This window comes from Hesperophylax consimilis, chromosome 27 (genome assembly GCF_061612785.1).
Source record: "Hesperophylax consimilis isolate HC1 chromosome 27, BYU_Hcon_1.0, whole genome shotgun sequence".
Lineage (NCBI taxonomy): Eukaryota > Metazoa > Arthropoda > Insecta > Trichoptera > Limnephilidae > Hesperophylax > Hesperophylax consimilis.
Window position 1 is genome coordinate 12,107,906 of NC_142862.1, and position 24,723 is coordinate 12,132,628.

General features: G+C 36.9%; 1 protein-coding gene across 1 annotated transcript in view; it reads left to right on the forward strand.

Annotated features, from left to right (window-relative positions):
* The first annotated feature begins 477 nt into the window (after positions 1–477).
* Positions 478–24,723, forward strand: part of LOC149410594 (fatty acyl-CoA reductase 1-like) — a 41,277-nt gene continuing 17,031 nt past the window's right edge. The window contains exons 1-3 of the mRNA XM_089648291.1: positions 478–527; positions 13,508–13,678; positions 20,510–20,625. Of these exons, the coding sequence (XP_089504417.1) occupies positions 13,513–13,678; positions 20,510–20,625 (282 nt within the window). The 5' untranslated portion in view covers positions 478–527; positions 13,508–13,512. The remainder of the gene's footprint in view (positions 528–13,507; positions 13,679–20,509; positions 20,626–24,723) is intronic.

Here is a 24,723-nt window from a genome sequence, read left to right on the forward strand (position 1 = left end):
ACTTTGCGTAAAAAAATTGGACGGATGATTTTTCCGGAGCGATATTTTTGACTGATATCAAAAAAGCATGTTCCAAAAGAAAAAATGTTGGATCTCTTGATTAAATAAAGCAAACACCAATATAAAGACACTCCGTGATCAAAAATTGGAGGGAGTAATTTTCCCGGTAACAATAGAGTTAAAAAACAAATCTCCTTTAAAAAAAACACTTTCCCTACAAAAATATTGTTGGATTTCTATTTAATCAGGTGGATATTAATTAATACTAACAATATGTGAAGAGTTCTCGAAAGAAATACTTTTCCAGCGAGAGTTATAATTTTTTTTCAGTTTTTGATAAAAATAACTAACTTCCCGTTAAATATTTTGTTGGATCTCTTGTAATTCGTCATCCCTAAATGATACTCCACGTGACTGCAAAAATTTCATCGACGGGGGAATTTTTGCATACCTCAAACTCTTTATTGATTGGCCTACCAGGTGTATTCAGTGTTGTTAGTGAAACGGTGTACAGCAGACGAGTACAGGTAAATACCTTTAAAGACACCCTTGCTTTTTTGTAGTGGTACTGGATGGATCAAAATTTATTAGTAATACTGGATGGATCAAAAATGAATTTTATTTAATAATCATTTTCTTTTTATTAGTAAATTTAAGAATGAAACAATCGTCTTGAATCGCGAGTCTAAATTGAAACGGAATTTATAAACGTCCCTACGCACCCAATATCTTTGGGTATTTACGGGGTAAAAGGGGACTTTTTTCGTAGCGCGTGTCCTGGGCCAAACATGATTGTATAAGGTGGGTACTTACCAAATTAAAATTCTACCTTTGATAACGACAAATATAAAATTTAATAACAAATTAAATTTCGCAAATTAATTGATTTAAAAAAATGTATTATACAGTTAAATTATTTCAATTACATTATAAAATGTCCTTTTGGCAAACATGCGACAAATATCAATTTTCTATTTGATTTTCTTATAATTATAGTATTTTCGAACATATTATCCATGGGCAGTGCGTAGGATGATTTTTCATTTACTTTTGTGAGCGGTGCGTGATGCACAGGGAGTGGAAAATGTTTTTTATAACTCTCACAAAAACACGGAAAAGCTCTCCAGGCGAAATTTTTAGTATATATTTACATATATATAGGCCTAAAAATGCTTTTACATAAAAGTGATACATGATGCAGTGTACATAGAAGAATATCTGTATTATACAGGAGATACTGACAGTAAATAGATGTGATCCATTGTAAAGTAGGTACAAAATACACAGTTGTAAAATTGTGATTACAAGTATAATGATAAAATATTAAGAAATGATTTGAAAAAAAAAACTAAATAAAAAATATGAAGCAATATTAGTAAAACGTAAGAGTAACAAACATAAAGTAAAAAAGAAATTACAAAAACACTAGTACATATAAGACAAATCATTAAAACAAATTTACCAACGCTACTCTAATTTGTAGGATTCGACAAAGTGTTGGGATAGATTATGCTTAGTTCTATAAATGGAGTCAATAAATAAATCAATAGCACTCCCATACTTGTTGCCCAGATTTATTTATTTATTTTATTTTATTTATTTATTTATTCCTTTAGATTTACACACAGTACAATATGATACAAGATACAATTAAAATATTTTTAGTGATTATAGATTATTGTACCTTATCAGGTCGAAATTATTGGTTCCTAACTAGGCAAATTGCCCGTTCCAAGGAACCAAAAATATGTGAAAGAAAGTGTGTGATTTGTCTTTGTCTATAATATATCTCATTAATGTTTTCATTTGTGATGTTTAATCGTTACAATCTTATGATAGAGTCGAACTTGAGCTGTTGTGTATGTTTCAATTGTGTATGAGCAATAATTAGAATAATGGAAGATATATATAGCGTGTGATTAGTATATGTCTATTTATTATGTGACGTTTTTTAACATTTTGTAGATTCTCCTCTACCCAGTCCAATCAACCATTTAGTTATTATTGGGCCTATGTAAGAAATATTAAAAGTTTTTATATTTAATTCAGGGGGGATTTTGTTGTACAGTTTAGGTCCCAAGTATGTGTGTGTCTTTTGATACTTTGCCGTATTGCTCGTTGGGATCATAACGTCATTTCTGGTGTGGCTTCTTGTGATATGTTTATGGTCAATTTTATTAATATTATCTAGATTTTTATGTACATGGATAGTAACCGTTTTTATATAGTTTTGACGAACATCAAGTACATTAAATTGTTTAAAGAGCTCATCGCTAGAGAACCTATATGGTTTGAGCATTATGACTTTAATTATTGAGTTCTGGGCCTTCATAAGTGGATCTAGAATTGATCTTCCTGATGCTCCCCAGCCAATGCAACCATACATTAAAAGGGGGTTGCATAGTCCGAAATATATTTTCTTAGATCTACTTGTCTAATTATGTTTCGCACTGCAAAGAAAATATGAGTCAGTTTTCTTACCCTAGTTGTAAGATTGTCAATGTGATAATTCCACTTAAGATGATTGTCTATTATAACACCTAGGTACTTGATGTTTTTCACACATTCAAGATCTTCAAAATTGCAGTTAGGTTCAGTATTATAGGAGTTACAGTCATGATTATGTGTTTTTATTGTGTGTGTTGTACTAGTTGTCCCTGTATTACCTATCCCTTTATTATTTACTTGAATTTTTAGTTATGTACTTGTCGATTGAGTGCACTGTTAACTTCAGTCACTTCACACAAATCTTGCCATTTTTCACCATTCAGATCTTTAATTAGTCCCTCATAACAGATAGTTGATATACAGTGGTTAGTTTTTACTTTGTTTTTATGGGATGTGTCCGGAATGCTTAATGCGGTTGTGTAGTGATCGGTTATTGTATTGTGGATAATAAATGCGGTGGAGTCCGTAATATTTCTGGTATTTATGTGGTCTAAACATGACCTGCTATTACCTTGAATCCTGGTAGGAGCTATAATATTTAATGCGAAGTTGTTTTCTGCCATGGTGCATAGGTAATCGTGACATTGTCGGTGTATATTTCCGTAGGTGTTGATGTTTATATTCCCCATTACTATTTGAATTCACTCCTTTTTTACGTTCAGATACGAGATTATCCAGAAATTCCTGAATGTCAGTGAATGATGGTGATCTGTAAATGGCTAAAATACAAAGATGTCCATTAATTACTATTTTTAGACAGTTTGTCATTAATGTAAATAGTTGATAGATGAGAGGAGAATAGTTTATATCTTGTGTACAATATCATGGTGGTATTATGACTCATAAAACAAAAATAAAAAAAACAATCGATCTATATAATAACAATAATGATAAGTAGAGAGCGAGTACATTATATTGAGTATGTGTTTTCTTATCGAAAGTAGCCAATAGGGTAAGTAAGAATACAAATGTAGTGTTATAAAATAACGGATAAAAGCATACTATAAAACAAACATTAATGTATATACTTGATAGATTAAAGAAGAATAATTTATATCTCGTGTACAATATCATGGTGGTGTTATGACTCATAAAACAAAAATAAAAAAACAGTCGATCTAGATAATAATAATATTAGGTAGAGAGGGAGTATATTATATTAAATATGTGTTTTCTTGTCGAAAGTAGCTAATAGGGAAAGTAAGAATACATATGTAGTGTTATAAAATAACGGATACAAGCATATTATAAAACAAACATTAATGTATATACTTGATAGATTATAGAAGAATAATTTATATCTCGTGTACAATATCATGACCACAAATAAACAAACATTCGATCTAGATAAAAATAATATTAGGTAGAGAGCGAGTAGATTATTTTGAGTATGTGTTTTCTTGTCGAAAGTAGCCAATAGGGAAAGTAAGAATACATATTATGTAGTGTTATAAAATAATGGATAAAAGCATATTGTAAAACAAACATTAATGTATATACTTTTGCACAAGCAACATTTCTGTTTATATAGAAATGTGAAATATTCATATAAATATTCATGTGGCCTCAATGTGTATCATTTTGACACACAGCATTCTCAATGACATATATGACCCTAAGTAACTTATCAAAACCATCTGTGTGAAGTAAAAAATAATGTCTATAGAAGTATGGAATTTTTATTATTGTATTATATATGAAATGCTTGACAGCAAAATTATTGACGTGTTATCTTTAAAGCGAAGCTTAATGCTAAAACACTATTTTGATTAATCTTTATAACGAATTGGTGTGCCTTATGAATGCAAAAAAATATACTTTAGTTAAATTGAAGGTTTTCCTATCGTTTCGCTTCAGTAGATTATAAATAAAAAGATAAATTACTCAATAAAAACTATAAATGTAACATACTAAAAAAATATTTTTTCAATAGAAATGTATGAACGGGTGAAGGAAACAACTTTAAAAAAATACAATATTATAGCTAAGATTATCTGTGAAAGTTTCACTTGATTAACTTTTTGCTTTCTTATAAAATTATTTACAAAATAAATAAAAAAAACAGCTTTGTGCTTGAAATCGAACGTTTCTAGACTCTGTTTGTCAAGCGATTTTAATGCCTATTACATACAGTATATATACCAGTGGTATACTAGTGGTATACCAAGAATATACACATTTTTGGCTTGCAGCTTCCTCTTAAGGTAAACTTTTAATTTATTGTACGAGCATGTATGTAAATAAAAAAAATTGTAATAATTGGATGATTAGTAGTTAAGTTCTTTATATCTCAAAGGTGCTTTAAACATTAGTAAAAACTGCGATTGCTGGGGCCCCGGGCGGCCCATACCGGGTCCGATGATTTATACCCCATGAAACCCCGCTCTCGGCAGCACTGTCTGTGGGCATGAGATCCGGACACCTCAGCCCGGGGGCTCTGAGATAAAGACGGAACAGCAAAGGGGGCCCAGTCAGCATTTGCTGAAATGCTGACTGTTAGATCCGCCCCTGCTCGCTACGCGGTGAAAAAATAGGACAGCTTTTTTTTATCAATGTCCCGGACGTTGTACCTCGACCAACTTTAAATTAATTTGCATAAATTTGAATTTACGCAGAGGTAGTTTCTTTACAAACTTACCTCTGCGCATCTTCGAATTTATGCAAGAAATTCAACAAACAAAGCATTAAAATGAATCATCAACAAAAAAAAGATTTTTTTTCAAATTTAGGATTAAAAAAAAAAAATCACACCTTGCGCCACAATATGAAGTATGTCAAAAAATACAAATAAATAGTAGTATTATCTGTGTGTAAGGATAGAACGGCCAACCTTATGATTCCAGAGATAGCCTCATTTTTAATGTCAGCGCCATACAAATTTTTCTTAAAAAAATTATAACTCCTTCATTTGTACAAGCAATTGCTTCGTACGACATTTTATAGCATAGTAATGATCAGCAGAATCCATTTCTAGCCAAAAAAAATACCCTTGAAAATTCAAGTCTCTATGTCTATGAAAGGCGATTTTCAGTCCACTGTGTGCCGTCCCGTACAATCAAGATACTGTTAAAATATTAGTTATGACGGATATATCTGAACACGTGGTCAGGAAGATGGCCTTGTTCGAATAGATATAATAGAAAAGATGCAACGAGAAGCATGCTGGTAAATAAAGAATATGCTAGTAAATAGGAAATATGCAAATAAATAGGAAATATCTTAGTAAATTGGAAATATGCTAGTAAATAGGAAATATGCTACTAAATAGAAAAATGCTAGTTAGTGGGAAATATGCTAGTAAATAGGAAATAAGCTAGTAAATACGTAATAAGCTAAATATGATTTAAGATTTTCACGGCCAAAAGTATTTTTGTTATTTGTTTTTGGGGTGTTATGCCGTGTTGCGCTAACTCCTTCTTTAGCCAACGTTTCGGACAGCATTGCAGTGTCCATCATCAGGGCAGATGTGTTATTTGAGGTTGTGTTAAAATGTGAGCTTATGTATGAGGTTGTGATACCGTGTTGCCAGCTCCAACCCTCTGAGCTAACATTAACGTATCATTTTTTATTTAAAGTGGTTTTCTTCGTTTAGCTCTGGTGTAGCCGTCAATTACCGGATACCAAGAACTATTGAGCTTAGCTCCATCGTCTCTATTAATGTTTATGGGATTTTTATGAATTTCAATGGCCTCCGTAATCAGCCGTGCTCTATAAGTTTTGGGTTTCCCCAGGATTTCAGGAACAAATCCAAAGTAATGCCCGGTGTCAATCAAATGCTCGGCAATTGCCGATTTGTCAGGGTGGCCGAGTTTACAAGCTCTGAAGTGTTCTGAAATCCTTTTGGAGATAGTCCGCTCTGTCTGGCCTACATAGACCTTGTCACATCCGGAACAGCTGAGTTTATACACTCCATCTGTTTCCAGAGGAAACTTAGTCTTTGCAGACCTCAGTAAGTCCTGTATCTTTGTTGTTGTTCCGAAGACAGTTTTGATACTTTCCTTTCTCAATAGCCTGGCAATTCTGTCTGTCACATTGTGCACATAAGCAGTGGCGGTTTTCTCTAAAGTGCGTTTGTGCGGCGAACCCCCATTAAAAATATGAGAAAATAAAACATCCTTGTTTTATAATAATATAAGCACATTATAGATAGCACGCTATTAAAATTTCGCCTTCAAAACCCGCGCCACCGAAAAATACGATGCCTATTCCAAATTTGTGCGAGTTAAAATCCGCGCCAAACTCTCCATACAAAATAATCTTAGCCGGTACAGACCCTATGACGGTGATATATACAAAATTTGGTCTTTCTTTGCAAAAATAAGACAAATTGTGTGCGCCGAACACGCGTTGTGATATCACGTGACCTCCGAACATTGACGAATGTAACCGAAGAAACCCGAGAACTTCGCGGCCGACGTTTAACCTTTGAACCATAGGGATGCAAGTTAAGTGTTATTTTTTTATGTTATATTATGGTATTTAACTTTGTAGTCATTTTTGTACATATTTTTGTTTTCTTGTTTCTGCATTTCTCCAACCGTTTGCTTATGGCATTTGTAAATCTACTACCTATTTTTAAATTTATTTCGTGCCACCTTTATTTGTTTTTTTTGATGTTTTAAAATATCTATTATATATTCTACGAAATTATTCTTCTCTAAAAAACAATAATAATTAGCAACGTACCTACATTGAGTGCTATAAAAACATTAAACAATTTAATTCCTATAAAACTTTTCTCATTATCTAATAATTGTGTCTAGGTAAAGTGATTTAAAAACAATAATATGTAGGTACCCCTCCCACTAACTTTATTTAAGTTGTGTGACTGCTGCCGTATTCGACTATTTGACGTAGGACAACAGTAAGTAAATTTTAATTAGATATGTTTATCTTCTCTTGAATTTCTGAACCCCCTGTTAAAAAGACCACGAACCGCCACTGCACATAAGGCAGGAAGGCACAGCCTTTCGACTCTTGTTCAATTCTGTCTTCGTTTGGTGCAGATTTGGCTCTTATGATTTGCCTTGTCTGACTTGCTGTATAGCCGTTACGCTCCAGTGCATCGGTCAGCTTCGTAAGTTCCGCTCCGATTTTATGTTCTTCACATATTCTGGTCGCTCGGGTCACCAATGTATGGATAAGTCGTCTCTTCTGCGCTGGGTGGTGGTGCGAATCAGCGTGTAAGTACCGATTCGTATGGGTTGGTTTCCTATATACAGTATGCCCTAAGCTACCATCGTGTTTTCGCATCACCTCCACATCTAGAAAAGGCAGGATTTTAACTTCGTTTTCCAGTTCCATTGTGAATTTAATTTTGCTGTGGAGAGAATTAAGATGGTCCAGGAATTCGTTTAGTTTCTGCAATGCTGTCCGAAACGTTGGCTAAATAAGGAGTTAGCGCAACACGGCATAACACCCCAAAAACAAATAATAAAAAAAAACGTAATAAGCCGCTTAGCGGAAAATATGCAAGTAAAAAGGAAATATGGTAGTAAATAGGAAATATGCTTATTTATTGTTATCAAGTTTAATTTGTAGAACTCCATTTTAATTTTAATTTTTTATATATTCAATAATATTGTTATTGGGTTTATACAAGTTCTGCTGTGTAATATTATTTCGCGTGACAGCTGTTTCGCCCTCTGAAGGCATTATCAAACTGTCAGTTTAACAATAACACAAACCCAATAACAATATTATTGAATATATATATATTTTTTATTTTTTTTATTTTTTTATTTTTTATAGTGAATACCTCACAAGAGTCCCAACTGCTCCCGTCTGGAGCCAGTGAGACTATGGCATCCCCAATTGGGGGATGTTGTGAGGCTGAAGGTAAGTGGGAAAGGGAAAGAGGAAGGTGGGGAAGTACCTGGCTATTCAGATCTAGTCACTAAACACGGCTAAAGCCATTTGGAGCAACGTTTCAATTCTGAATGGTGGTCTTACACCAGGGCGATACTGGTAGTATCTTCCACTCTGGAACGTGCCGCAAATACACTATATATTATTTTTAATTAATTAATTGTGAAATAACACAAATTAATCAAATAAAATTTATTTGCGCACGCCGGGTTCGAACCCGCGACCTTCGGAATGGCAGTCCAATGCGTTACCACTGGACTATGTCGGCCGTCAATAAAAAAGGAAATATGCAAGTTAGTAGGAAATATGTTAGTAAATAGGAAATATGCCAGTTAGTGGCAAATATGCTATTATAAATGAAATACGCTAGTAGCAAGTGGGAAATTTGCTAGTGAATAGGAAATATGCTAGTTAATAGGAAATATTCTATTTAGTAGGAAATGTGTTCGTAAATAGGAAATTCGCTAGTTAGTGGAAAATATGCTATTATAAAGAAAATACCCTAGTAAATAGGAAATATGCTAGTAAATAGGAAATATGCTAGTAAATACGAAATATGCTAGTTAGTGGAAATTCGCTAGTGAATAGGAAATATGCTGGTTAGCGGAAAATATGCAAGTAAAAAGGAAATATGCTAGTAAATAGGAAATATGCTTATTTATTGTTATCAAGTTTAATTTGTAGAACTCCATTTTAATTTTATTTTTTTATATATTCAATAATATTGTTATTGGGTTTATAAAAACAGTTTATTTTTAAACAAGTTCTGCTGCGTAATTATTTTTACGCGTGACAGCTGTTTCGCCCTCTGAAGGCATTATCCAACTGTCAGTTTAGGAAATATGCTAGTTTGTGGAAAATATGCTGTTATAAAGGAAATACGCTAGTAAACAGGAAATATGCAAGTAAATATGAAATTTACTAGTTAATTGGAAATATGCTAATAAATAGGAAATATGCCAATAAATAGGAAATGTGTTAGTAAATAAGAAATATTCTAGTTGATAGGAAATATGCTAGTTAGTAGAAGAAATGCTACTAAATAGGAAATATGCTAGTAAATAATAAAATAATAATAAAATAATAATAGTAAAAGCTAGTAGATTAAAAAGATATAATTATACGTATAATAACAAAAATAATAATAGATTATTCCAGAAAAATTAAAAAATATTTTATTCCAAACTTGACGATAAACAAAATATTATTTCGAATAATAATATTCCATTGCCATCTGAATCAGATATGCGCGATTTTTGGACTAAAATTTGGAGTAAAGATATAAAACATAACGAGTCAACTCCCTGGATAGAAAATGAAGAACTCAATTTTTCAGGTATTGAACAAATGAGTTTTTCTAATATATCGGTTGAATTGTTAACCAAAATTATTAAAAATACTCATAATTGGAAAGCCACGGGTTGCGATTGGATACATAATTTTTGGTACAAACGTCTGACTACTTTACATCCTCTTTTGGCAAAAAATCTTTCAAAATTTGTCAGTCAACCTCAAAATTTTCCAAATTTTCTAACTAAGGGCATTACTTATATGTTACCCAAAAGCGAAAATATTAATAATCCCTCTCAGTACAGACCCATTACATGTTTACCGACAATATACAAAATTTTGACCTCTTGTTTAACAGATTTAATATATACTCATTTAGATGAAAAAAATATTTTATCTGAACAACAAAAAGGTTGTCGCAGAAAACATATGGGATGTAAAGAACAATTAGTTATTGATTCTGTAATTCTAAAACAGATTCAAACTCGAAAACGTAATTTACATACTTGCTATATAGACTACCAAAAGGCTTTCGATAGTGTCCCGCACTCGTGGCTGATCAAAATATTAAATATATATAAAATTAACCCCATTATTATTAACTTTTTGGAAAATATTATGTCCTTTTGGAATACCAATTTACTCATCAATTTAAAAGGTAAGAAAATAGTAATACCGGGCATTTCAATTAAAAGAGGAATTTTTCAAGGAGACTCATTGAGTCCTCTTTGGTTTTGCTTAGCATTGAATCCTCTATCTAAAATGTTAATTAAAAGCAAGTTTGGAATAAAAGTTAAGGGTAATACAAGGGAGAGTAGTACAATTTCGCATTTATTATTTATGGATGATATAAAATTATTTTCGAATTCTGAACAAAATGATTGAGGTAATTAAAAACTTTTCAGATGATATCAAAATGACTTTTGGTTTAGATAAATGAAGAACGATCCATATAGAGAAAGGCAAAATTGTAGATGGGGACGAGAGTATATTTAGAAATTTTCAAATTACTAGTATGAAAAGGGATGAGGTTTATAAGTACTTAGGATACCCACAATCAAATAGATTAGACCATACTAGTATTAAAAATGATATTAGGATTAAATTTCAAACTAGGATCAGGAAAATTTTAAAATGCAATCTATCTGCTAAAAATTTAGTAAAAGCAATAAATACTTGGGCAATACCTCTATTAACGTACTCATTTGGCATAATTAAATGGTCTAATACAGATTTAGATAACTTAGAAAGATTAATTAGAACTACGCTAACAAAGTTTAATTGCCATCATCCAAATTCAGCTATAGAACGAGTTAATTTACCTAGAAATTTAGGAGGTAGAGGTATAGTCAAAATAACTTCTTTAAAACATAATCAGGTAGAAATGCTAAGAACCTTTTTCCATAGGAAAGCTCATAGCTCAGAAATGCACAAAATAATTTGCAAGGCAGATAGAAATATTACACCTTTAAATTTATACGATGAGAATGCCAACATTTTTATAAATCCCAACCAGGAATTATTAGATTCCTGGTCAAATAAAATTTTACACGCAAAACACTTCAATTATCTCAACCAAACATATGTTGACAAATTTTCGTCAAACAAATGGTTGAGTATTGGAGAGTTGAGCGCAGAAATAGAAGGATTTATGCTTGCCATTCAGGATAGAGTCATTAATACTAAAAATTATAGAAAGCATATAATCAAAGATACAAATCAAATTGATGATTTGTGTAGAAAATGTTTGGCTTTTCCGGAAACTATAGAACATATTATATCTGGATGTTCTATATTAGCACCGTCCGAGTATACATTTAGGCACAATCAAGTTTTAAAAATAATTCACCAAAATTTGGTAATTAAACATAACTTGATTGACTGCCGTAATATAGTACCATACTATGAATACGAACCAAATTCATTTTTAGAAAACGAATTTTATAAAATATATTATGATAAAACTATACTAACAGACCGAACGATTAGTCATAATAGACCCGATATAGTTTTACATGACAAAAATAAAAAAAAAAACTTATATCATTGATGTCGCTATTCCAAATTCCTGTAACATTCAAAAATCTGTTAATGAAAAAATTAGAAAATACACAGATTTAGGAAACGAAATAAAAAGAATTTGGCATTCTCTCATTCTCATTCTCACTGGCATTATACCTAGCTCTCTCATTAAAAATTTAGGCGTATTAGATCTATCAAAAAATTTATATATAAAGATGCAAAAGTCGGTCATTTTGAATACATGTAGGATAACGAAAGATTTTTTAAATATTTATGTTGAGGGATCAGTAGGATTTATAGGCCCTGTTAGAAGTACTACCGAGCCGAACCCTCTGATATGAAAATATCTGGAGTCGGTGAATTTTTTTTCCCCATTTGATCTCTGGTGAGTTGACGTGTTGTTGTTCTTGTATTGTTTTGTATTTATTTTACTTATATAATGCACTTGCATAGTGTTGATTGACTAGCTGATCATTTGTGGAAAAGTGTGTGGAAGGGTTTAGTTTTTCCTATGGGGAAGATTTAACCCGGACAACAAAATCGGAAGCATAAAAAAAATAATAGGTATAATTGTGTTTACACTCTATTCAATTAGATGTCGCTGATATTTTCGATTTAAATCTTGACACATTCGTAGCCAATTAATTCAGCACTTTTTAGTAAATGTAAATAACGAGAATAATATAAATTATTTATTTATTTATTAATCTTAAGTTAGCTCACATCTTCGTGTGTGCTAATAGTTTTATAAACATATAAACATGTACATTGTTTGGCAAACATAATCTTTCTTTAAATATTGGAATAAAGTCACAAAAAAAGAAACATTAATAATTGAGATAGACATATTTTCTTAATTCATTTTTGAACTTATTAATATTTTCTATCACAGCAATTTCCTTCGGGATTTTGTTATAGAGTTGAACGGCCTGGTACATCAGAGATTTTTGGGTGCTTGTTTTTTTTCTTGTTGGCAATCTAATTTGCTTAGAATTTCTCGTCCCGTGTCCGTGTATCTCGTTATTGTAATTTATTTTTCTTTTCAGTTCCTTAGACATCATCCATCATCATTCATTTACTTATGCGTAAACTTATATTCTTTATGAAAATATCAAGGATTCTTTAAAGTTAGTTATTGTATTCTATACTTTATTTTTTTTAATCTTTTTATGTTTTACTGTTGTTTTCTATTTCGATTTTTTTTTAATTGTTTCATCTTTTTTATTATGATTAGTGCAACCTTAACATTTGTCAGCTAAAATGACAGTGACCTTGCTAACTGTTCAATTTTACAAAGATAAATTTCTAAATCGTTTTTTACCTCCATAACTTGTTGGAGTACATGGCCATGGAACAGCTATTTTTTATACTAACAGTATTACGACGAAATTAAAGGTGTAATTGTATATCTGACCGATTTTTACAGTTGAAAGATATTTTTTTAAATAACGATCTAAAGAAACATTTAATTGCATTTTTTCCCCTCATTAAATATAACTTTGTTATATTTATTGGTCCCCTTGAAACCGTCAGCCGCGCTGTATTTTACGTATCAATCCTTTTGAAATGTTTTGTAATTAAATATAATGTATTTTATCAATAAATAATTGTACACATTGAAAGATAAGAGAATGGCAAGTAATTAATTATATTTTTTACGAGTTGGTTATGTTTGGTTTGGTATTGTAATGTTTTGAATAAAGACGTTGTTTTTTATCCAGTTTGTGATACATTTTTATGAAAACAGTTAGTTAAGGTGGTGAGTTTGATTGCACAATACTTAAAGTTTCTTTGCTCGTGTGATGCGTTTGTTATCGGTGTATTCAAAGTTGTATTTGTCGAGGACCTGGTGTTTATTGCTTTCCTCTTGTAATTCCAGGCAGAATGAGCAACAGAATGGCATCAGTAATAAGTCGAAAGTTCTACGACGTAGCCAGCGTGGCCCGCTACGGCACTGGAATCTATCTGCCCACAGTACTGACTCCCATCCAGTCCTTCTACTTCGGGAAGAATGTCTTCATCACGGGGGCCACTGGTTTCATGGGGAAAAGTAAGCACACAGTTACATAATATCACAGAGTGGCGCTCTAAGATTCTACCTGCCCGCAGTGCTGACTCCCATCCAGTCCTTTTACTTCGGGAAGAACGTCTTCATCACGGGGGCCACTGGTTTCATGGGGAAAGGCAAGCACACAGTTACATAATTTTAGCTTAGAATGGCGTTCTAAGATTCTACCTGCCCGCAGTGCTGACTCCCATCCAGTCCTTTTACTTCGGGAAGAACGTCTTCATCACGGGGGCCACTGGTTTCATAAGGAAAAGTAAGCACACAGTTACATAATATCACAGAGTGGCGCTCTAAGATTCTACCTGCCCGCAGTGCTGACTCCCATCCAGTCCTTTTACTTCGGGAAGAACGTCTTCATCACGGGGGCCACTGGTTTCATGGGGAAAGGCAAGCACACAGTTACATAATTTTAGCTTAGAATGGCGTTCTAAGATTCTACCTGCCCGCAGTGTTGACTCCCATCCAGTCCTTTTACTTCGGGAAGAACGTCTTCATCACGGGGGCCACTGGTTTCATAAGGAAAAGTAAGCACACAGTTACATAATATCACAGAGTGGCGCTCTAAGATTCTACCTGCCCGCAGTGCTGACTCCCATCCAGTCCTTTTACTTCGGGAAGAACGTCTTCATCACGGGGGCCACTGGTTTCATAAGGAAAAGTAAGCACACAGTTACATAATATCACAGAGTGGCGCTCTAAGATTCTACCTGCCCGCAGTGCTGACTCCCATCCAGTCCTTTTACTTCGGGAAGAACGTCTTCATCACGGGGGCCACTGGTTTAATGGGGAAAGGCAAGCACACAGTTACATAATTTTAGCTTAGAATGGCGTTCTAAGATTCTACCTGCCCGCAGTGTTGACTCCCATCCAGTCCTTTTACTTCGGGAAGAACGTCTTCATCACGGGGGCCACTGGTTTCATGGGGAAAAGTAAGCACACAGTTACATAATATCACAGAGTGGCGCTCTAAGATTCTACCTGCCCGCAGTACTGACTCCCATCCAGTCCTTTTACTTCGGGAAGAACGTCTTCATCACGGGGGCCACTGGTTTCATGGGGAAAAGTAAGCACACAGTTACATAATATCACAGAGTGGCGCTCTAAGATTCTACCTGCCCGCAGTGCTGACTCCCATCCAGTCCTTTTACTTCGGGAAGAACGTCTTCATCACGGGGGCCACTGGTTTCATAAGGAAAAGTAAGCACACAGTTACATAATATCACAGAGTGGCGCTCTAAGATTCTACCTGCCCGCAGTGCTGACTCCCATCCAGTCCTTTTACTTCGGGAAGAACGTCTTCATCACGGGGGCCACTGGTTTCATGGGGAAAAGTAAGCACACAGTTACATAATATCACAGAGTGGCGCTCTAAGATTCTACCTGCCCGCAGTACTGACTCCCATCCAGTCCTTTTACTTCGGGAAGAACGTCTTCATCACGGGGGCCACTGGTTTCATGGGGAAAAGTAAGCACACAGTTACATAATATCACAGAGTGGCGCTCTAAGATTCTACCTGCCCGCAGTGCTGACTCCCATCCAGTCCTTTTACTTCGGGAAGAACGTCTTCATCACGGGGGCCACTGGTTTCATGGGGAAAGGCAAGCACACAGTTACATAATTTTAGCTTAGAATGGCGTTCTAAGATTCTACCTGCCCGCAGTGCTGACTCCCATCCAGTCCTTTTACTTCGGGAAGAACGTCTTCATCACGGGGGCCACTGGTTTCATGGGGAAAGGCAAGCACACAGTTACATAATTTTAGCTTAGAATGGCGTTCTAAGATTCTACCTGCCCGCAGTGTTGACTCCCATCCAGTCCTTTTACTTCGGGAAGAACGTCTTCATCACGGGGGCCACTGGTTTCATAAGGAAAAGTAAGCACACAGTTACATAATATCACAGAGTGGCGCTCTAAGATTCTACCTGCCCGCAGTGCTGACTCCCATCCAGTCCTTTTACTTCGGGAAGAACGTCTTCATCACGGGGGCCACTGGTTTCATGGGGAAAGGCAAGCACACAGTTACATAATTTTAGCTTAGAATGGCGTTCTAAGATTCTACCTGCCCGCAGTGTTGACTCCCATCCAGTCCTTTTACTTCGGGAAGAACGTCTTCATCACGGGGGCCACTGGTTTCATAAGGAAAAGTAAGCACACAGTTACATAATATCACAGAGTGGCGCTCTAAGATTCTACCTGCCCGCAGTGCTGACTCCCATCCAGTCCTTTTACTTCGGGAAGAACGTCTTCATCACGGGGGCCACTGGTTTCATAAGGAAAAGTAAGCACACAGTTACATAATATCACAGAGTGGCGCTCTAAGATTCTACCTGCCCGCAGTGCTGACTCCCATCCAGTCCTTTTACTTCGGGAAGAACGTCTTCATCACGGGGGCCACTGGTTTCATAAGGAAAAGTAAGCACACAGTTACATAATATCACAGAGTGGCGCTCTAAGATTCTACCTGCCCGCAGTGCTGACTCCCATCCAGTCCTTTTACTTCGGGAAGAACGTCTTCATCACGGGGGCCACTGGTTTCATGGGGAAAGGCAAGCACACAGTTACATAATTTTAGCTTAGAATGGCGTTCTAAGATTCTACCTGCCCGCAGTGCTGACTCCCATCCAGTCCTTTTACTTCGGGAAGAACGTCTTCATCACGGGGGCCACTGGTTTCATAAGGAAAAGTAAGCACACAGTTACATAATATCACAGAGTGGCGCTCTAAGATTCTACCTGCCCGCAGTGCTGACTCCCATCCAGTCCTTTTACTTCGGGAAGAACGTCTTCATCACGGGGGCCACTGGTTTCATGGGGAAAAGTAAGCACACAGTTACATAATATCACAGAGTGGCGCTCTAAGATTCTACCTGCCCGCAGTACTGACTCCCATCCAGTCCTTTTACTTCGGGAAGAACGTCTTCATCACGGGGGCCACTGGTTTCATGGGGAAAAGTAAGCACACAGTTACATAATATCACAGAGTGGCGCTCTAAGATTCTACCTGCCCGCAGTACTGACTCCCATCCAGTCCTTTTACTTCGGGAAGAACGTCTTCATCACGGGGGCCACTGGTTTCATGGGGAAAAGTAAGCACACAGTTACATAATATCACAGAGTGGCGCTCTAAGATTCTACCTGCCCGCAGTACTGACTCCCATCCAGTCCTTTTACTTCGGGAAGAACGTCTTCATCACGGGGGCCACTGGTTTCATGGGGAAAAGTAAGCACACAGTTACATAATATCACAGAGTGGCGCTCTAAGATTCTACCTGCCCGCAGTACTGACTCCCATCCAGTCCTTTTACTTCGGGAAGAACGTCTTCATCACGGGGGCCACTGGTTTCATGGGGAAAAGTAAGCACACAGTTACATAATATCACAGAGTGGCGCTCTAAGATTCTACCTGCCCGCAGTGCTGACTCCCATCCAGTCCTTTTACTTCGGGAAGAACGTCTTCATCACGGGGGCCACTGGTTTCATGGGGAAAAGTAAGCACACAGTTACATAATATCACAGAGTGGCGCTCTAAGATTCTACCTGCCCGCAGTACTGACTCCCATCCAGTCCTTTTACTTCGGGAAGAACGTCTTCATCACGGGGGCCACTGGTTTCATGGGGAAAAGTAAGCACACAGTTACATAATATCACAGAGTGGCGCTCTAAGATTCTACCTGCCCGCAGTACTGACTCCCATCCAGTCCTTTTACTTCGGGAAGAACGTCTTCATCACGGGGGCCACTGGTTTCATGGGGAAAAGTAAGCACACAGTTACATAATATCACAGAGTGGCGCTCTAAGATTCTACCTGCCCGCAGTGCTGACTCCCATCCAGTCCTTTTACTTCGGGAAGAACGTCTTCATCACGGGGGCCACTGGTTTCATAAGGAAAAGTAAGCACACAGTTACATAATATCACAGAGTGGCGCTCTAAGATTCTACCTGCCCGCAGTGCTGACTCCCATCCAGTCCTTTTACTTCGGGAAGAACGTCTTCATCACGGGGGCCACTGGTTTCATGGGGAAAAGTAAGCACACAGTTACATAATATCACAGAGTGGCGCTCTAAGATTCTACCTGCCCGCAGTACTGACTCCCATCCAGTCCTTTTACTTCGGGAAGAACGTCTTCATCACGGGGGCCACTAGTTTCATGGGGAAAAGTAAGCACACAGTTACATAATATCACAGAGTGGCGCTCTAAGATTCTACCTGCCCGCAGTACTGACTCCCATCCAGTCCTTTTACTTCGGGAAGAACGTCTTCATCACGGGGGCCACTGGTTTCATGGGGAAAAGTAAGCACACAGTTACATAATATCACAGAGTGGCGCTCTAAGATTCTACCTGCCCGCAGTACTGACTCCCATCCAGTCCTTTTACTTCGGGAAGAACGTCTTCATCACGGGGGCCACTGGTTTCATGGGGAAAAGTAAGCACACAGTTACATAATATCACAGAGTGGCGCTCTAAGATTCTACCTGCCCGCAGTGCTGACTCCCATCCAGTCCTTTTACTTCGGGAAGAACGTCTTCATCACGGGGGCCACTGGTTTCATGGGGAAAAGTAAGCACACAGTTACATAATATCACAGAGTGGCGCTCTAAGATTCTACCTGCCCGCAGTACTGACTCCCATCCAGTCCTTTTACTTCGGGAAGAACGTCTTCATCACGGGGGCCACTAGTTTCATGGGGAAAAGTAAGCACACAGTTACATAATATCACAGAGTGGCGCTCTAAGATTCTACCTGCCCGCAGTACTGACTCCCATCCAGTCCTTTTACTTCGGGAAGAACGTCTTCATCACGGGGGCCACTGGTTTCATGGGGAAAAGTAAGCACACAGTTACATAATATCACAGAGTGGCGCTCTAAGATTCTACCTGCCCGCAGTACTGACTCCCATCCAGTCCTTTTACTTCGGGAAGAACGTCTTCATCACGGGGGCCACTGGTTTCATGGGGAAAAGTAAGCACACAGTTACATAATATCACAGAGTGGCGCTCTAAGATTCTACCTGCCCGCAGTACTGACTCCCATCCAGTCCTTTTACTTCGGGAAGAACGTCTTCATCACGGGGGCCACTGGTTTCATGGGGAAAAGTAAGCACACAGTTACATAATATCACAGAGTGGCGCTCTAAGATTCTACCTGCCCGCAGTGCTGACTCCCATCCAGTCCTTTTACTTCGGGAAGAACGTCTTCATCACGGGGGCCACTGGTTTCATAAGGAAAAGTAAGCACACAGTTACATAATATCACAGAGTGGCGCTCTAAGATTCTACCTGCCCGCAGTGCTGACTCCCATCCAGTCCTTTTACTTCGGGAAGAACGTCTTCATCACGGGGGCCACTGGTTTCATGGGGAAAAGTAAGCACACAGTTACATAATATCACAGAGTGGCGCTCTAAGATTCTACCTGCCCGCAGTACTGACTCCCATCCAGTCCTTTTACTTCGGGAAGAACGTCTTCATCACGGGGGCCACTGGTTTCATGGGGAAAAGTAAGCACACAGTTACATAATATCACAGAGTGGCGCTCTAAGATTCTACCTGCCCGCAGTACTGACTCCCATCCAGTCCTTTTACTTCGGGAAGAACGTCTTCATCACGGGGGCCACTGGTTTCATGGGGAAAAGTAAGCACACAGTTACATAATATCACAGAGTGGCGCTCTAAGATTCTACCTGCCCGCAGTGCTGACTCCCATCCAGTCCTTTTACTTCGGGAAGAACGTCTTCATCACGGGGGCCACTGGTTTCATGGGGAAAGGCAAGCACACAGTTACATAATTTTAGCTTAGAATGGCGTTCTAAGATTCTACCTACCCGCAGTGCTGACTCCCATCCAGTCCTTTTACTTCGGGAAGAACGTCTTCATCACGGGGGCCACTGGTTTCATGGGGAAAAGTAAGCACACAGTTACATAATATCACAGAGTGGCGCTCTAAGATTCTACCTGCCCGCAGTACTGACTCCCATCCAGTCCTTTTACTTCGGGAAGAACGTCTTCATCACGGGGGCCACTGGTTTCATGGGGAAAGGCAAGCACACAGTTACATAATTTTAGCTTAGAATGGCGTTCTAAGATTCTACCTACACGCAGTGCTGACTCCCATCCAGTCCTTTTACTTCGGGAAGAACGTCTTCATCACGGGGGCCACTGGTTTCATGGGGAAAAGTAAGCACACAGTTACATAATATCACAGAGTGGCGCTCTAAGATTCTACCTGCCCGCAGTACTGACTCCCATCCAGTCCTTTTACTTCGGGAAGAACGTCTTCATCACGGGGGCCACTGGTTTCATGGGGAAAGGCAAGCACACAGTTACATAATTTTAGCTTAGAATGGCGTTCTAAGATTCTACCTACACGCAGTGCTGACTCCCATCCAGTCCTTTTACTTCGGGAAGAACGTCTTCATCACGGGGGCCACTGGTTTCATGGGGAAAAGTAAGTACATAGTTACATAATATCACAGAGTGGCCCACTTCAATCTGAATAACCTGTTGAAAATAACTAGATTTGTACCTTGGTATATTTGCGGCATCTTCCAAATTGGTACCTATTTTAAATGTTGCGCTAGTCGACCATCATTCAGAGTCTAAGCATTGCTTGAAATGGCAATAACCTTGGTTAGGTTAGGTTAGGTTAGTGGTTAGTGGATACTTTCCATCCCAACACTCTTCTTCCCTATCTCTTTCCCTTCTCCACTAATCTGAGGTTCACAACATTCCTTAATTATTAGAGATGCCATTTTTCCACTGGCTTGCAATTGAACACGCGTACGGTATTTACTTTAAAAAATAATTCTGTTCTCAGTTCTTCTAGAGAAGTTGCTCCACGCATGTCCTGACATAGGAACAATCTACATCCTGGGCCGGAGTAAGAAAGGGAAAACGTTGGAAGCCAGACTAGATGAGCTGGTTGATTCCATGGTGAGTTACTTATACATGGAGGTTTTTAAGTCAACTGATATCTATAGGTATGCAAAAATTATGCGAACAAAGAACTTGCACATATGCATTGCTAGCATAAACCGATACAGCATAAGAATAATTAGACTAAAACCAACAAAAAGTATAAAAAATATACAATTTTTTTCCATAAAACTGAGACCTTTTTTAATGCCGTAGTCCAGGGGTGCTCAAACGGTCGATCGCGATCGACCGGTCGATCTCGAGTGCTTTTTGAGTCGATCTCGAGAAAATTTCCAATTTTTCATGTCTTCTGTTTTATTATTTATTTGTAGCTTGTAGCAGACTGAGTTATTGAACGGAGTGTTCTGGAACAGCTGGCAAATTGCGTATTCGCAATGTTTGGGTCAACTTACTTGTGCGAGTCTGCATTTTCTGAAATGAAGATAATTAAGTAAAAATATCGCAATCGACTAAATGACGAACATATTATGTCATCGTGCTTCCGATTAGCACTCGGTAATTACGTACCATCGTATGAAAAGTATGCTGAGGACATGCAGTGCCACGCTTCAACATCCAAAGTCATTATTTAGTTAAGTTTAGAAACTAGAACTCGTTTGTTTTTTGTAAGAACCGATAAACTTGCAATTTTTAATAAATATAAGTTTTTTCATCGACTTTTTAGTGCAGACCTCCACCTACCTTGACTAACTGACTTATTGTGAACTAATTTCTGTCGTTCCTCCAAATTCTATGTGGATTCGTGGCCATGCAATTTTGCAACGTCCCTATATATGCCACGATACACCCTACCTTCATAGACGACAATCCTACATCACACATACTTGCAGCCTCTCAGAGTCGATCGATCGGAATCTAATAATATTGAGGTAGATCGCCAGCAGTTCATGTTTGAGCACCCCTGCGGCGTAGTCTATTTAATATTATCGGGGGACTGTATCTGAAAAGTTAAGGACTGTCACTGCGTAGTTTATTCACAACACTTATAAAAACTAATCATTTTAACTTCGATAATAGTGCATTTTTAAGCAAACTCATGAAGACTTGCCATAAATTAACAACACACGTACGTCGGTCACGAGCTGGCATCCAACTGATAATTGATAATTAATGACCGCTAACCCTTTCTTCTCAAGGGCACGTAATGCATGAATGTCATTCACAATGCACATGTCCTGAGTTAACCGGCCTGTCCAAAGTAACTTCATTCTACGCTGACATTTAAAAGTAGACTTAAATTGATGGCGCTGTATCTTTTTAAATATTTTAAATGGCAACACCGAGGTGACTAATAGAAATATTTATGTAAATTAACAAAAGCACTCCATTCAAAAGTGCACATTTTTTACTTAAGCCAACATTTTTTACTTAAGCCAAACGGTTGCTTTGCTCAGAAATTAGTGCCACTTTCCGAATCGTATGATTCTACTTCTACGTCATGTTCTAGGATAATTCATTTTTTGCGTTTTAAAATAAAACAAAAGCTAATTAAAAAAAATAATGAACTAAAAAAAACTTGTTGTGTTAGGTGCTAGAAAATCCTTCCAGCTCCGGTGCTGTGTACTCAGTACACAGCGTAGATATATATTTAGATTATTATCATTTTTAAGTTGGAGAATAATGAATCATTAACACTATTTTATTTTAATTTTATTATATTTCTAAAATATATAATTATAAACTCCATTGAAATGTTTAGAGTGAGTATATCAAACCGGCTCAAGTATCGGGACTCTATGGAAGCCCGAGAAAATCTTTCCTCCAAGAAACTGTGCGTTTTATATAGCGCTACATTCTTCAATAGTGACCAGTTGCTAACCCTGTACGCCCAACAACTGAATTTGGCGACCACCTCTGGACTGGAACCCCACAATACTTGATAAACCTACTTGATTCTGTGCAAAGGAGGGCGGTCCATCTGATATACCGATTGCCATCTCTAATGCACAGACTCAATGTGGGTATGCTGAGTCTGTTCTACGGGCATTCTAATGGAGCCTGCTCTAAGGAGCTAGCAGCATGAACTCGAGCGCAACACCCGTTCACAGTTTATGTCGGCTTCCTGAGAACGGGCCGCTTCTTCGACTCGTTTTTTTGTAAGACAACGTGAATGTGGAACGAGCTACCGGCATTTTTTATCCTCCTTCATATAATCCGGGCCTCTTCAAGAGCCGCATTAATACAGCCCCTACCTTAACCCGCCTCATAACGCTGCCCAACCGGGTGGCACCATAGATCCCCTGCCTTTATACTGTAAAATTAGATCACACTATAATGATTTATATTTACATAAATCAAAATAGACGCATCCTCTAAAAATCTAACGTTTACTTTCGTAATACAATTTATTGAATATATTTTGTTGCCTGTCAATTTATTTTACAGTAATTAATCGTTGCATTGCTATCTGCATGACTAATTATATCGTTTATGTCCCATATGATTAAAACTTTAATGACATTACACCACACGATAGTAAATTTCTCAACTTAGATGGGTATTTTTACATGGAATTATAAATGTATATACTGAGGAATACCTAAAATATATGAATCCGTGTTTTATTACCTACTTATATTTTATAGAGATATTTCAATAACACGTGAAATCGGTTGACGGCCCCTATTTTTATGTAAATCCATGTTTTCCACGGACTTAATCGTATGTTTGTAGGTGTTAAATTAATAATTAAAGTAGATTAAATATTTTTTTAACAGTAAAAGTGTGGTAATCAGTGGTTAATGGTAGAAATAACTTTTTTAACACATTATCTCTACACTGAAATGAAATACTGAGTCGAATTAGTTTTTAACAGTAGATAAAAATGTGGTGTACAATATGCCATCGTTGCCACTATTAAATTCCATGTCCCGATTAGGAACACAAGACAAAATGTAACATTATTAGGCAATACATACACAACCAACTATCAGACACACTCACATGATCACGCCATCTCTTTCTCGGATGTCCACAATTTTTTCTTCGTTTTACTACTGTACACCATATTGTTACTGTTTTAAAAATGCAATACATCAACTTTTATTCAACTCCGTTTATCATTTCAGAGCAGGGATAAAGCTTTGAGGCGAAGCTTGATACCAAATCACTATTTTGATTAATCCTTATAACGAATTGGTGTACATTATGAATACCAAAAAATATGCTTTAGATAAATTAAAGGTTTTCCTTTCGTTTCGCTTAAGTAGAATATAAATAAAAAATAATTACTCCATAAAAAATATAAATGTAAACTACTAAAAAAAATATTTTTAAATTTAAGTTTTATAGCTTAAATTATCTGTGACAGTTTCACTTGATTAACTTTTTTGCTTTCTTATAAAATTATTTACAAAATAAATAAAAAAACAGTTTTGTGCTTGGAATTGAACGTTTCTAGACTCCGTTTGTCAAGCGATTTTAATGCCTATTACCTACAATATAAGGTATACCAAGAATATACACATTTTTGACTTGTAGCTTCCTCTTAAATAACAGAACAAAACGTGTTTTAATAAGAAAGAAAGAGATCGTGCATTTCCAGACTCCAACTGGACTTCGAGCTACGTCACGAGCTTGCTAGCGACCCGATCGATTTTTATAAAAAAATGCCTGTATCCGGCAATCTATTTTCTATGAATCTTAGCCCCGGGCAGAATGTGTTAAAACGAACCGATTAAATGAATGCGAAAAAAAATTTACGATTTGGTGTCGCCATAGTAATGAAAATAATAGTACCAATTTAATTTCTAGAATATTATGCCAAGCTATACAATAAAAACATTCACATAGGTGCTTGCTTATTGTATTGTACTTGGTTTAGATTCTGCATGTAATCAAAGAATTTTAATCGACAATTTATTATATGTTTTAGAGTTCGACCAGTCTGGTTAGGTATTACATATAAGGTCGATTAAAAATATTTTTTTTCGGTTTTTTATCTTTAATTTCTAATCTAAATCTAAATAGTATAATAACTCCGAACAACTCCGGGTACACGTAAGCTAGTTTTTATCACACAAGGTAAGAATTTACGACCGCTCACGCAACCAATAAGTTATTAGTATTTTTTTTATTGTACGTGGCCTGTAACAT